At 48.3% G+C, this 14765-nt stretch overlaps 1 protein-coding gene across 3 annotated transcripts in view; it reads right to left on the bottom strand.

Moving 5' to 3' along the window:
• SH3GLB2 (SH3 domain containing GRB2 like, endophilin B2) overlaps positions 1 to 12426 on the bottom strand; it is a 41436-nt gene extending 29010 nt beyond the window's left edge. For all 3 annotated transcript variants that reach the window (XM_065418630.1, XM_065418631.1, XM_065418632.1), the window contains exon 1: positions 12280 to 12426. In XM_065418630.1, coding sequence (XP_065274702.1) covers positions 12280 to 12342 — 63 coding nt within the window. In that variant the 5' untranslated portion in view covers positions 12343 to 12426. The remainder of the gene's footprint in view (positions 1 to 12279) is intronic.
• Between the last annotated feature and the right edge of the window lie 2339 nt (positions 12427 to 14765).

Here is a 14765-nt window from a genome sequence, read left to right as displayed (position 1 = left end):
TGCTGGATTTTAACATGCATTGATGGAAACTGGTTTTTATTGGCTCTAGAAAGGCCTATAAAACAGCTGGGTGATGGTAAAGAATGGCTCAATAGACCATCCTCTGTTTACAGAAGGTATGCTGCATTCCCTTGAGACCTTTAATCCTTTTATAAGCTTGTAATGCTTTACATACGTATCCACTTCAGAGTATTGAGAACTATGAACCCCTGTTCATAGTTGCTGGCCCTCTAATTCACTTTCTATGCTATCAGAACCCGTTAGTGTTATTGAAACATTGCAAATACCTGGTACAATCACATGAGGAGATTAAGGACACTGAATCTTTTGAGTACGACAGTCCTGCCTGATCCTCCCTATTCCCCCACCCCTTCATGGATACTACTACATGGGGCCATACAGCCCTTCTAGAGGGGAATGCTGGTATATACAGGGGATGCCAGGGTTACTTCTGAAAGTCTTTGGAGCAAGCCCCACTCTGCTGCAGTAGGGAGAAGTACTGAATGTGGACACAGCTAGAGCCATTTCAGTACACTGCCTGGAATAAAGTGATAAATAGCAAAGCAGAATGGGCACGTGATGTGGGAACGCAGGCAGAAAAGCCTTTTTGGCATCCTGTTACCAGCCATGTGCAAATGTTAGATGCCCGAGATACGTAAAACCCACAGCAGGGCTGTTTACACAATGACCTGTTATGTCTGGATCATGCTAGATTTAAAGAACTATTTGCTGAAGTTGTCATGTGTTGCAAGATCTGTTGAATCACTGGAACAATTAAGCTACCCCCTCCAAATCAGCATGGGCAGAAGAGCAACAGGAACAGTTTGGGGTGGAAAAAAAAAATCTGAGGGATGGGGACAGTTTCAGCACATCTCTATCACTTGCACTGCCTCCTACCAAGGCAGGCTAGTACTGTTTAGACTAGGGTTAAGGCTTTCAGTTCTAGAAATCTTGGAGGTCATTTATAGCAATCATAGTTACAAGGTTTTAAGACAGAATTGTGATCCAAGGTGGCTGGCCTTTTAAGCACCCACAACAGCAGTTCTATTTTCTCAGGGATTTTCATATTATCTGAGTTTGAGAATGAAGTACCTAGCACTTCCACAGCTCTTTACATCCACAGATCTCAAAGCACTTTATGAAAGTGGGCAAGCACTACAACAGAGGGGGAGAGCTAGATACAGAAAGATTAAGTGACTTGCCCAGAGCCACATAGGGAATCAGTGGCAGAACTGGGTGGACTGTGTTCTAGTCCCAACTACCAGTTTGGTGCCATAACCACTGAGTCATGCTGTCTCCCCTTTGAGAGGCCAACAGGAAGATGGGAAATAGTATTTGAGAGCCAGAGGATTTTTGCATTAAATCATGTCTCTTATTTTCAAAAATGAAAGCAGTCAAACAGAAGCAAAAACTTTGCATTATTTCTCTGGCAAAGCTTTGTGTGATGGGGAATATAAACCCCACACCAGTTATTCATAGGTTAACAGGAGCCTGATCCCAATTACAGTGAGCACTGGGTGGCACCTGGAAGGGTGTCAGGAATAACTGGTGATCAAGCCGAGCTGGGTCTTCATAATAGGGCCATGGGAAGGAAGGCCAGGGAGGAGACTCAGGTGAGGTGTCTAGGTGCTTCCTCTCTTAGGCTAAAGAGAGAGAAGCCTGAGGGCCTGAAACTGGGAGTCAGACTAGAGGGGCCTGAGCCAGAAGGCAGTGCTCTGCAGTAAAAGCAAGCAAGAATTTTGCAGGCATTAGCTTGAGCCTCAGCAAGAAGCCCTGAGGAAGGAGTGTATGGAACCTGGAAAGGAAGTCTGGGAAGCAGTGGTGCCTGGGACCTGATAGAAGCAGGGAACGTGGGCACCTAAGAGATAAAGGCTACAGGAGATGGTGATTCTCACTGCAGTAGGCCTGAAAGACAGTTTAATCGGGAGATAAGACAGAAGATTCCAAGACAGTGGGAGGCATGGGGTTCTCACCATAGTGAGCCTAAGACAAGATTTGATCGAAGGCTGGGAGTTGACTGGGACTAGAAGTACTGGAGGTGGGATTTCTTTGAGTGGTACCTGTTGAATATCCTGGGTGAAGACTTGGGAATCTTGGTAAACCCCAGGAAGAGGCTGAAGGGACTGGAACTTTGGGTATTGATGTGGACTTGGAACTGAAGTACCCTGGAAGGGGTGGGAACAAAATGTCACCGGCAGGAGAGCCAAGTCATACAAGGCAGACCACCCCAGGGCCAGAGTGACTGTTGGTAGGGGGTGCTAGACAGGAGAGCTGCCACATCACGTCCAGCCTCAAGCACAAAGGAACAGAGGGTCCTGTGGCACCTTTAAGACTAACAGAAGTATTGGGAGCATAAGCTTTCGTGGGTAAGAACCTCACTTCTTCAGATGCAAGTCCACTGACTTGCATCTGAAGAAGTGAGGTTCTTACCCACGAAAGCTTATGCTCCCAATACTTCTGTTAGTCTTAAAGGTGCCACAGGACCCTCTGTTGCTTTTTACAGATTCAGACTAACACGGCTACCCCTCTGATACTTAAGCACAAAGGAGTTCACCCTTCCACATGTTAAGCTAATTTTTCCTGCTGGTGGCAGCAGAATCCATGTCATCTGCATTTAGATGGTCTTGGCTACATTATCTTAGCCAGAGTCACCAGCTAGGTCTACACTGGGGGGGTGGGGGTGTCAACCTAAGATACGCAACTTCCAGCATATCTTAGGTCAATTTACCTGGCCCTGAGGACAGTGGCGAGTCGACCGCTGCTGCTCCCCGTCGACTCCGCTTCCGCCTCTCGCCATGGTGGAGTTCTGGAGTCGACGGCAGAGCGATCGGGGAATCGATTTTATCAGGTCTACACTAGACGCGATAAAAATCAATTCCCGATCGATCATTACCCACCGATCCGGTGGGTAGTGTAGACGTACCCACTGTAACAGCAAACTAGGGCTCCCCAGATATTTGGCTCTAGGATATCCGCACTCCTTACTTACTAGAGCTTTTAGAGAGCAGAACACTGGGGAATCTTTGGCACTCCCCTGCTGAGGCACTCCTCCCTTCCAACAGGAGAATTTCTTATCCCAAATTTAAGAACCTGAATGTGAAGAGTCTCAATCCCCCTCTCATTCCCAGAAGGGCTCCAGATACCTTCTATTTCCAAAACAGTCTCTGCTTATTCCCCAATCTAGAAACTCCTGCCAAGCATCTGCACCAAGAGGGCAGTTGTGTTTGATTGAGGTCTCAGGAGCCATTTATAGTTTTTAGGTTGATTACACACCTGCTGGAAAGTCAGACCTCTTCCAGGGACAGCTGGCTTCAGACAGCCTGCAGATAAATGGCTGTTGCTCTCCCTTTAGCACTGCCTCTTCTAGACTTCCCACAGCTTTGGGATTTCACCCATTACTTCCACAGGGAAGGCATCATCTCCAAGGGTCATTGCACATATTTGCTGTCTGGTCACCCTAGCTGTAAGTGACAAATCGGGACGGGGGGGGGGGGTAATAGGAGCCTATATAAGAAAAAGTCCCAAAAATCAGGACTGTCCCTATAAAATTGGGACATCTGGTCACCCTAGCTCAGGTGCTACTTCCTTAAGTAAACATCTCTGCCCCCCAGTCTGCTCCATTTGACAGTTTGGTAGCTGGACTGCTCATGGCCCCATAAGACTCAGTAGCTATTGTGTGGTAACACCAAGTCCTTCAATTCATGCATGCAGAGAAAGTTGAACCACCTATTGATGTGGCTTGCATCTCACGTGCTGGATGACTGTTGCAAACCCAGGCTACAGAAGGAGGGAGAAGGGCAGCCGGGGAATCTGACAGAGCCTGTGACTCAAGGGTATGTAAAAAAAGTGAACTTTCAGACTTCCCTGAGTGTTGCAACGCACAGTAGCAAGTTCAGAGGCAATGCACAATTCGTCAATAAGTGGATGAAAAGGCATCCAAGAGGCTATAGTTCACATACAGCAGTAGTGGCTACTTTAAGTTGCCTATTCTTGGCTCTGCTAGTTGTGTCCCATTTCCCCCCCTCCCCACCCAAACCTCACGCTTCTCTTCAGGCCCCTCAAGATGTAAGTTACACCAGCTGAGACTCCATTACACTGACGGGGCCAGATTCAGAGTTGGCATGTATACTAGTGTAGCGTATCACCTGGGAGAATGGAGGAAGGTGCAAGTTACACTTACTTGATTCTGAACACCTTAGAACTACACTTTCCCCAGAAATCTGAACCTTGCTTTGAAGCTTGTTTCTACCCAAAGCATCTCCTATGTGAGACTACTTCTAGAAGACCCAAAACAAACAGCACAGCTGCTTCTAGATGCCAGTATCCTATGACTGCTGCACAAAATCAGCACAGATGTCATTATCTACAATGGAGCAGGCGGCCTTTTTCCCCCTGCCCTGGCACTGCTCCCTAAGCATGTGAGGTATAGGGATAACCCACAACTCCTGAAGTCCAGCTGCTAGGTCTGGAACCTGCTTGTCAGAGAAATTGGTCCCAGCCCTAAAATAATTCAACTTTACCTCCTGGGAGTCAGTGTGCACCACACACTGCCAATTGGTACGTAAGGATCAGCCGATTCCAGATTTTTCCTTTTGCTGTCCCCCAGGAGGATGCTCATGCACCTCTGACCCAGTTAAGTATCTGGGCTTGTTTTTGTGCAGGGCAGACAACATGGTAATGAATAATGCAGTGCAGTCTTTCACTGAGTGCTACTCTCACTCGACCAGGGAAGAGAAGAGTCATGCTGCATTCCAGGGCCTCAATAATTCATTGAGGGGTTGGGTTTCCTCTTGGAGGCTTGGGTGATCAGCAGAAAGTCTGTGCATTGTTAGTGCTTATCCTGACAGGACCGTGAGACAGCTGATGGGACCCCTCAATTGGGGAAAGCCTGAATGAACAATGTGGGTTAGGAAGAGGGGCTAGCAGGCTCTGCACAGCAGCTAGAACAGCAATCAAACCTCTGGGGACAGAAATTGCAGCTTGCTAGAATCCCCATCAATGCTTGTGGAGAGAAAGGAGATGCTATACTTGCAGCATGGGAGGAAATCCTTTCAGTGCTCAGGAGTAATGTATTAGACCATGTCCTAGAGACAGAGATTCCATCCACAGCCCTCATGGCTCAGGTAGCAAGACAATCACCTGTGGTCAAGGGTGGGTTTTAAGTGGGATGTACCATTTTCTTTGGTCAAGTAATTTAGTGTCTAAAAGCCTCCCAAGGTGGGTCAGTGGCACATACCAATGTGGTGCAGATATAGCTCAGGCAGTCATACACTGGCTTACGCGAGGCCTCAACATTTACAGCTTCAGCTGAGGAAGTTACAATCCCTTGGAAAACCACATTGCCAAGTGTCTGTAGATGATTTCTGCCTTTTCCTCCTTAACATGGTGCTCATGAGACAACATCCTGTTGTACAACGCTCAAGGAGGGCAGGCCCATGTGAGAATAGGGAAGATGGACTGAGATGCAAGGCAGAGTTAAGGTCAATGTAGGAATCTTAAATTTAGATTTCTTTACTTGTAGTGTTGAATTCTTTTACTAAGATGCCCTGTTTAAGTGATATTCCCCCACCTTAAATCTTAAAAAAGCAGCAGATTAGAGGCCTTTGAAACAGAAAATTGTGTCTTCTACAAGCTAGCAGCAAGTAGAACATGTGAAGACTATATCTTGGAGACCCTGCCAGTGGGTTTTACACAGTGCCTGTGGCATTGCGGAAGCTAACTGCCCTTGGCTGCTGTGACCTCTGCTATTTCAGAGACCACCCACAGAGGATTAATAAAGTTTGACACCTAAAGAAACTAATCTAGGCAAGCTTCATCCAACCTAGGCCGTTCTAGTAAGGAAGCTTAACACTGCTCTCCCTCTCTGGAGCACCACTTTGAAAAAAGCTATTGCGGCTCACAATATGCCCTCAAACTGAGACCTAAACCCAGTTTGCATCAGGCTCCATACATAGCCTTCTCCGCCCACCATGGTAATTCAGGGCAACCAGGAGTCAGAGCAGAAAAATGGGATCCAAATGAAGTGCTTGTGTTGAAGTGATATGAAAGCCATTAACACTAGGATAGTCTTGCAGATGCTGGTACAGTGTTAAAGCCATTTTAAAATGCCCCTTTAATTTTTTAAATCTAATTGGGCATACATTACCTATATTTGTTACCTTCAGAAGGACCATTTGTGTTTGAACAAAATAGACAGATTAAGAGGCTGACCAAATTGCAAAAAACAGTAGCCATACATAAGATCTACTTGATCCTGCTTAAAAGACTGTCCATTGAAAGAACTTCCTATACTTTATTTCTCCATGTCATTGATATTGGGAATGGGGATGTCCTTTTCAAAAGGAAAATGAAAAAAGAATTGAGCCTCACATATTTGGCTGCTAGTATTAGTTGTATTACTGAGGGTTAGTGTCTGAGTTTATGGGTTAATGATGCACATTATGCATTATTTGAACTTTAACAGATAACCAGTTTCCATAAATATAAAAAAGTAAAACCAGGCACATCTGCCCAAGTAATTATTTCTAGAAACCCCAGAAGACTCCAAAGTGTGTTCTATTTGTGCAGAATAGAGAAACAGCCACCTTTGCTACCCTGGCAGAGAGACTAACACCAGCCACTTGTCTGCTTTGATGTTCAGAGCAGTCCCTTTTTAATAATATTTTAGATTCCCATTTCTATGGCAACAGAGCCCACTTACAGATCAGTCCAGGGCCTCACCATCCCTGAGAACCAGCATGTCTATTACTCTGATCAAAGGAAAATTAACAGAATGAACTGTTTGAAGACTGTTGTCAGCAAGCTGTTCCAGAGAGGCAGCCTTGCAGCAGGTCATGCTATCTCCCACATCCAAAGCGTCCTCCAGAATCCCAATGCACTGCATCCAGTCTCTGGACCAGAAAAAGATCAGGCTAGTCCATGAAGCTCAGGTGGTGGCAATTGTGGCGCTGTACCACAGTCCATGCTGTGCTCCAACTCCACGCACAGTGAGGCCAGTGCAGTACTGGGAGGTGTTGCACTGTTAGGGCCCTCCAAAATCAGCAGCAGAACTGTTAGCACTAGAGTTTAGCCATAAGTACCCCTAGCAAGGTTATGGGACTGGCATGCTCAGGAATTTTATTTTAAGGGGGGTAGGAAGACAGATGTGTTATAGGCAAAACCCTTTGGATCACATGGTGCATTAGACCCATTCTGTGACAAGTCCTTTCCCAGTCAGTCTACCCACCCACCCCTGCAATTTATGGAGCAGAGCAACACTTGATTACGCTGCAGTGTTAGTTGGTTTATTGTTTCTCAAAGTGCAGTCTTTTACCTATTACATAACCAATACAGCTTACTGGTCTGCACTCCAACAGAGTAAGATCACACCTGTGGGGCTTAGCTCTGCAGGAAGGGAGCTTTTCTGGACTATATAGTCAAGCTAATGAAGTGGGGGGCAGGCAGTGACATAAGGGACTCCCTCACAGCAAGGGAAGGCAGCTGCCACAGAGAGCTCCTGAGCCATTCAAGAAAGGAACCCCATTGCTAGCAGCTGCCTTCACCTGCAAGCCTTCCACTAGTCGTCTTCAGCCTCCTACTCCAGGGGCAGGTCACTCTCCCTAGCTGCTGTGCTGAAACTCAGATCTATTCGCTGCCTCCTGCTCGGTCTTTCTAAAGGGCAATAGTATAACAGTCAAATGAGGGCCACTGAACGTTGCCTTACAGGGAAGATGAGGAAGGAAGAGACTCACCCAAGATGTGATGGAAAACAAGATGCCAAAGAGGGGACTAATTGTCATGTAAAATTCACCTTTTCTGCCAAGATGCTGCACAACCTCAGCACTGCTGTAGCCACCTCTGCTTGAACCTGAAGCCATGGGCCCCAGCTACTGCACCAGCACTGGGAAATTGACAAGCCCTCCTTGCTTAAGAGCATAAGGCAAACAACTTCGCCTATGAGCAAGGGTCAATGGAGTTCAGGGACCTGTTGTAGCAGACTATGAGAGGTAAGTGGAAGTTCGTCACAACCCTGGTTGAGCTCAGCTGATTTTGTCTATGTCATGAGGCCAGACTTTTTCCACAAGACTCAATACACAAGTTGAAGGGGGCATCGGGTAGTTGTATTTGATGCAGTTTCAGATAGGAATTGTTTTCACATTATGGACACAACCAAGGGGTAGCCACCCTTACAGTGGAGTGTTAATAAGTTCGTTTCCCACATTCTAGTAGGGGGATGGAGATTCTATGGGAACAGGAGTTAAAGCTCCACTGTCTGGCTAGATGTTCACTCTCAGCCAGACAGCCTGTAACATGAGTGATAGCGGAGTGCATAATGGCTAGTCCATTTACCTCCCAGCCACTGCATTTCCAGAAACATTATTTTGTTAAATGCCTTGAGCAGCAGGAAGCAACACCAGGTGCTTTATAAAACTGAGTTCTAGTTCTAGTCTAGTCAACTCTGAGTCCCTTCCCCAGGAAGTTTGCTGTGCTGAAGAAAGGCAGCTACAGACCTGCTCTCCCTTCCACTCCCTCAACCACAACAAAACAGCAAAGACACCCAGAAAAATCACATGCGACCTTATCTAGCAACCATTTACCCCTTTGTGGGTGTATATATCTGCCTGTCTGGCACCATGATGCAGGAGTCTATGCTGTGACTAGCTTTTTCATCCAAATACCAAGGCTCTACTAGGACACAACCCAAATGGGACTAATCTCACTGGTACATTTCAGGGGGAGGGTTTTTCCATTAGCACTATTCAACTCACCCTATCCTCTCCCACCTACCAAAAACCCCCAAAGTCACTCCCCTGGTACCAATTGCCCTATGTTGCTTTGTTTCTTTTAATTATACCTGTAACGAATGATGTGAATATTCATATGCAAGATATTAAGTGGGCGTAGTAGCCAAGAGAAACTATTTATAAACTCCTCTCTGCACTAAAATCACTGATGTGAAGAGCTGCGAATCCCTAGACTGGCTCCTTCCTACACCTTGTACAAGTCTTTGATAAATGATCTTTAGAAGGCCTTCCAAATCTAAATATGCCATATATTTGCAGCATTTCTCCTCTCTTTTTGTTACTAAGACCATTTGCATGTGAACAGGATCTTTAAGCTTGCCATCTGCTCCTTATTCTGTACCTGAATTAACTATTTCTCTTCTCACTGCATTAGACTCATTGCCATAATAGACATGTTTACAACAGACTAGCTTCTTGAAGAGCCTGCATTCTTCTGTTGACCTGATGAGATTTTGAGCTTACAAAGAGCTCTTCATCTCGCTCACCAACATAAGTTGGTCCAATAAAAGATATTACTTCACCAACCTTGACTTGTATCCTGGGTCCAACACAACTACACCACTGCATGCAGTCACCTGTTGAAATAGGCAAGTACACAACATACCTACCACTCCCCCCACCCCACCCCAAGTTAAGAGATCGAGCGAGCCCAGGTCCTACATCAGAACTGTCTTAACTAAATTTCAGTTCCTGTTAAGCCAGCTTAAAACAGAACAGAAAGTGCCACAGACCCCTTCTTGAAGGCTATAGCTAGCACATGGGAAGCAACAAGCTTCAAGTAACTGAGTTGAAGCTAGTCAAGAAGAATGTAGTCTTACCACCTACTACATTGACTGGGGCTGCGCAACTGGCTACCCTGATAGGAGCAGATTTTGTTCAACTAAGGATCACTCTAGGTTTAGTATTTGCCTCCTGGCATGTTTCCAGTTTGCCAAAGCTGGGCCATGTTTCAGTCAGTTACCCCAGCATTCAGTGCTCACTCAAATCAAGCAGGATCACTGCATGCCACAGCCCTTCTACAGCTGTGTAAAGGGAAGTCAGACAGTTTCTGAGTTCCCAGCAGGGTACTTGCACGCATCTGCTATTTGACCTCTTGTTAGATCATCTCTCGTACATCATGACCAATCTAGTGCGACTCCAAGAGCAGGGATCACATCTCTACTTCAGCCAACCTTGCTTTGCTTTAGAACTGCTCTCCAAGAACCTGGGGCAAAACCCAGCCATTTTACCACATGTATGGACACAGTTAAGACCGTCATTGCAGAGCTAAAGCTTCTCCTTAAGAGTTATGATCTAACCAATATTGCACTACAGCACCTCCAAAGCAACTCGAGCTACTGTTAGTCATCCTCCTCCCTCTTGCTCTGCTACCCCTTTTCAAGCCACTTCTCTATTTAAAATGCGATGTCTCTGGGATAAAAAAGTCTGTATGAAGTGCCTTGCACATTTCCAGGTACTGCATGGACAATAGGACTTTGGCTTACTAAATTGTCAAATGAGGCAGGAGCCTGCTGCCCCCTGCTACCAAAGGGGATGTAGTTTACTTAAGCCCTTCTTTCTCAACACTCCCAGTTTGTTCACCACCATTCGAGACATTGTCCAAAGCTTGGTATTCTTTACCTATACCTTATTCAGAGAGTGGAGTTACAATTCAGATATAGAATACAAGCAAACCACAGAGAAACTTAACACCAGCTTCATCACTGATCATAACCCCCACTTTACAGTCTCTTCAGTGCACTGTTTGTCGCTTACTTCTCCTTTCTATAGGGCCTGCCATGCAAGAATCTCAAGATGTTTTACAAGCATTATATGGCTTTGGTGCATCTGCACCAATGTTAAGTTCTGAGTAACCCCATTTCCAGAATGGAACACACATCAGAGGTAGGATAACAGTTTGAAAAACAGCAACAAAGTGAGGAGTGGACAAACTTAGCAGGAAGTACCAAGCAAGCAATTCTGTGGTAGAGAAAGGAATAGAAACTCAAATCTCATCCATATGCTCTAGCATTAACCAGTTTCCTGTCCACTGTCCTGATCCCACCACCATACAAAGGAGGGTGCCAGCTTTTAGGAGTTTTGTTCAAGCTGCTCTTACTCTGGGGCAGGGGAAATTCTTCTTGCCTGTTTGAAGTAGACACCACAGTCCAACCACCACTCACATGCAGGGGCTCAAAGCAGCTTTACAATATAATAGTCACTAGAAATGCTACACTGAGGTTACCCTCCCTATTTCTCATTACAATCCTAGCCCTATTTTGCTGGGAAGCAAAGGAAGTAAGAGAGGCACTCTCTTTAGGGGTAGAAGAGGATTTGTCTAGTTCACACATGACCAGAAGGGTGTAGATTGGAATGCTAGTGCCTACCACATAGGTAGCTTCCCCACAGGTGTTCTCAGTTATTCCAATACTCCCACTGACAAAAGGGCAGGGTCACTTCCCTTTGATGCACCCCCAAAATGTCTTAGATTGAATGTTATATATGCTAGTGGGTGGTGGAAGCAAACACGAAAAGTCTCCCCTACAAAAACCCTAATGATAATTCAGGATACCTACTAAGATGATGGAGTAGCAGTCTTCCCCCAGAGCCACAGGAATAGAAGACAATGTTCACAGTCCAGATGCTTAAACAGGAGGCTCTTGGGGTTTTATGTCCCCTACTTCACTCCACTCCTAGACCAGCATTTCTAGTTATGGGTCTTGCTAAGAGCAGAGTCATGCTACATGCCAGGCATGGGGAGTGAGACGCCCATTGTCATCTCGCCACATACTCCCAGGCTAGGCTGCAGAGACAGGCCAGAGTAGCGTAATGGGCTCACCTCTCTCAGGAGCAGAATCGCCTGGGGCATAAGGGTAATGAGAGAACCTACTTGAGACACACACAAGCAGCTCCCTGGCTGCAGAGTGCAGACAGCACTGCAGCCATAACCCAGAGACAGAGCCCACCCCCCATCGCTCCACGTTCTGGCCGGGTGGCTCCCCCAAAAGGCTCATCCTCACACTCGCCCGCATTGGGAGCCAGTTCCACACACAACACGGGTTCAAGCCCGAGATCTGCCTGCTGTAACCCGCTGCAAGGCAGCTCGTTTCAGGGGACTACACCGCATCAGGCTGCCAAGCAGGGGAAGGGGGAACCCCTCTCCACCCCCATCCTAGAGCCCCCGCTCGGAGGGGGTGAGGCCTGAGGCGATACAGAGCAGCGGGGCTCTCCCCGCCTTCACACCCTCACTGACCAGCCAGGCGCCCCAGGACTCAAGACGCCTCTTCCCAACGAGGAGGGGACCCGCTGCGAAGCCCCGCCGCCAGACTGCAGCGCCTGCGGCGGCGGACCGCGAAGGGGAGGGAAACACCCAAGGCGCCGCCAGAGTGTTTTCGGGGGGAGCCAGAAGCCCTGAAAGAGCCTCTTCTAGGGACACCCCCGCCCCTCACGGGGATGCGCAGCTGCAGTAGCCGGAGGGACCCCGCGCCCCGCAGCCGCCGCCCCCGCTCCCGCCCACCTGCACAGCCCGGCTGAAGAAGACCCCCGCGTCCGAGGCCAGTTTCTTCATGTTGAAATCCATGTCCCCGCGCGCGCCGCCGGAGCCCAGCTCCCAGACTCTCCACCGCCCAGCTACAGCCCCTCCGCGGGCAGGGGAGACTAGCGCTAAGCCGAGTCAGCCCTCAGCGCACCCGCCCCTTTATAGGGCCCATCGGCGCCCTCTGGCATCCTCGCGGCTGCCTCTTAAAGGGGAACGCACCCGGCACACCTCCCCCTGGGGGGCGGCCTCGCTGTTGTCCTGTGTGCCATGGCAGCTTCGTGCAGGCCCAGGCCTAGACCCATGGACGCAGCGCCGGATTCCTGTAGGGCGGCTGTGTGGGCCCTGAGCTCTGGGGGTAAATAAGGAACCTCAGGTCCCCGAGGGTGCCGCTAGCTGCCGCTGCCGCTTTAAGAGAAGCTCCTCCCCTTTCCTTCTCAGCCTGCCAATCACAGTCAATCAACACTGACATGTATGCCCTCCTCCCCTCCCACGAGGAAGGCTGCTCTTTGCTCTTCAACCGCACTCTCCGCTGTCGCCGCCGGCTGGCCAGGGGAGCCAGCTGATTGGTCCGCCCAGGGACAGCCCGCTGTTCTGATTGGCTGGCAGCGGGCGGCCTCCTACGCGTTCCTCCCTCAGGTGGCAGTCAGGCTAGGCTGCGGCGCGCAGGGGAAGGAGACGCTGCCCTTCCGAAGCCATGGGATGTGCCTGGGTGAGAACGGCTCAGCCAGGGCTGCGGGCTCCCCCTGTTGGGTGTGGTAGCGCCCGGGGTGCCGGGGGATGCGGACTCTTCCATTCGCGCGGGGGGGAGTGGGGAGAGGGTTATTGTCTCTTTGCTGTAGGGGGGGACTCGATGGGGCCAGGGGCAATAGGGACCAGCTGGGTTAGCAGCCCCGGGCTGGGTTCGCACAGCCCCCCGGCACCTCTCGGCCCCCCAGTACAGCTGCCCCGACCTGGGTTTATGCCCCCCGCAGGGGGCTGGCTGTGCTGGGGGGGGGGTGTAATGCAGCCAGCCCCCTGCGGCCGGCGTGCCTGGGGGCGGGGGCTCGTGCCGCGATGGAGCTCGCTGCGCTGGGGAGCAGTGGCTGGCCAGCATGGGGTGCGCCCTGGGGACGGGGCTGTGCCGCGCTGGGGTTTATTATGGAGCAGCCACAGAGATGGCTGCCTTGTACCGGCATTTGTACTGGCTTCGGTGGGGGTTGTGCCGCTGCAGAAGTGGTGGGGAGGCAAGGTTTAGACTTTGGGGGAGTCGGGTGCCTTAATAGGGCAGGGAGGTGGGCATGCTGATTCTGGGGGTAGAAGGAAGTAGCCAGAAAGGCAGCTTCCTAGCACTGGGGTTTTACTTTGGAGCAGTCTGTGCAACACTGAACGCTGGCAGGGGGCAGCAGCAGGATTAGGTTCCCATAGTGGGGTTCATAACAGAGCAGTGAGGGAGATGCCCCCCCCTTCTAGAGTTTATGGGAGTTTGTGCTGGGGAAGGAAGTATCTACGGAATGGCTTATGAGGGAGTAGCCAAGGAAGTTGCTGAACCATGCTCAGGTTTGTATTGGAGCACCTCCGGCAATATCAGAACGGGTTTCTGGGGTACGTTATCTGACTTACTGTATCCTTGAAAATAGTTTGCTTTGCATCCGTTTTAAATTTATGCTTTATAAATAATTGAACTCGGCATCCCACAATAATGGAAACGAGAAATTCAATCACCTTACATTATTACAATAGTAACAAATAAAACCAAGTAATTCCAAAAGACCTGGCCCTTTAAAATCCTTAATTTTCTCAAAAGGCATATTAATTGCCTTAAGCTTACAGCCCAGGAGGGATGGAAAGGGTATACTGCATTCTTTGTTAACTTACGACATTCCAGTAGAGTTCTAGATAAAAGAAAATACGTAACTTCCTATACATTGTTGCTTTTGCTTTTGCTTTCTCTGCTGATATAATTGAAGCAATATGTGTTGCTATTGCCTGTGTTACCAGCCTCCAGAGTTGGGTATCAGATAATTTTTTAAAGTTTGAAAATAGTAAGGCAGTTTTTGGCTGTTGGTCTCATTACATGCTGTTGCCCCTTAGGCAGTTGTTACAATTGTGATCCAGTTATTATTTTTCATTGCTGCTATCAGTATTTTTGGTGTTCTTTTCTATCTAATTCTGCCATTTGAAGGTCACATTGTGCTGTTCCAAACAGATTTTCCTTTTACAGTCCGAGTAACACCACTGCGCTTCGGCTTGTGCTCTCTGAGGCAATGCAGAGAAGGCAATCCATGCTTTGATAACTTGCAGGCTGGATTGCTGTAATCCATCACTCCATGGATTAGCAGATGCATGTACTGAAGTCCTGCATTTATTCAAATTCTCAAGTTGTTTTCTCGATCTATATATTGACTAAATTTTTTATTTAATACAAAATTGTTGCCATGGAAAAAATTTCTATCTGTTTGGACCTGTGTATTCTAGACCCTTCCTAC

Source organism: Emys orbicularis, chromosome 18 (assembly GCF_028017835.1).
Source record: "Emys orbicularis isolate rEmyOrb1 chromosome 18, rEmyOrb1.hap1, whole genome shotgun sequence".
In the NCBI taxonomy this organism is placed as follows: Eukaryota; Metazoa; Chordata; order Testudines; family Emydidae; genus Emys; species Emys orbicularis.
The sequence above is the reverse complement of the archived record's forward strand: the minus strand, read 5'-3'. Positions and strand labels throughout refer to the sequence as shown.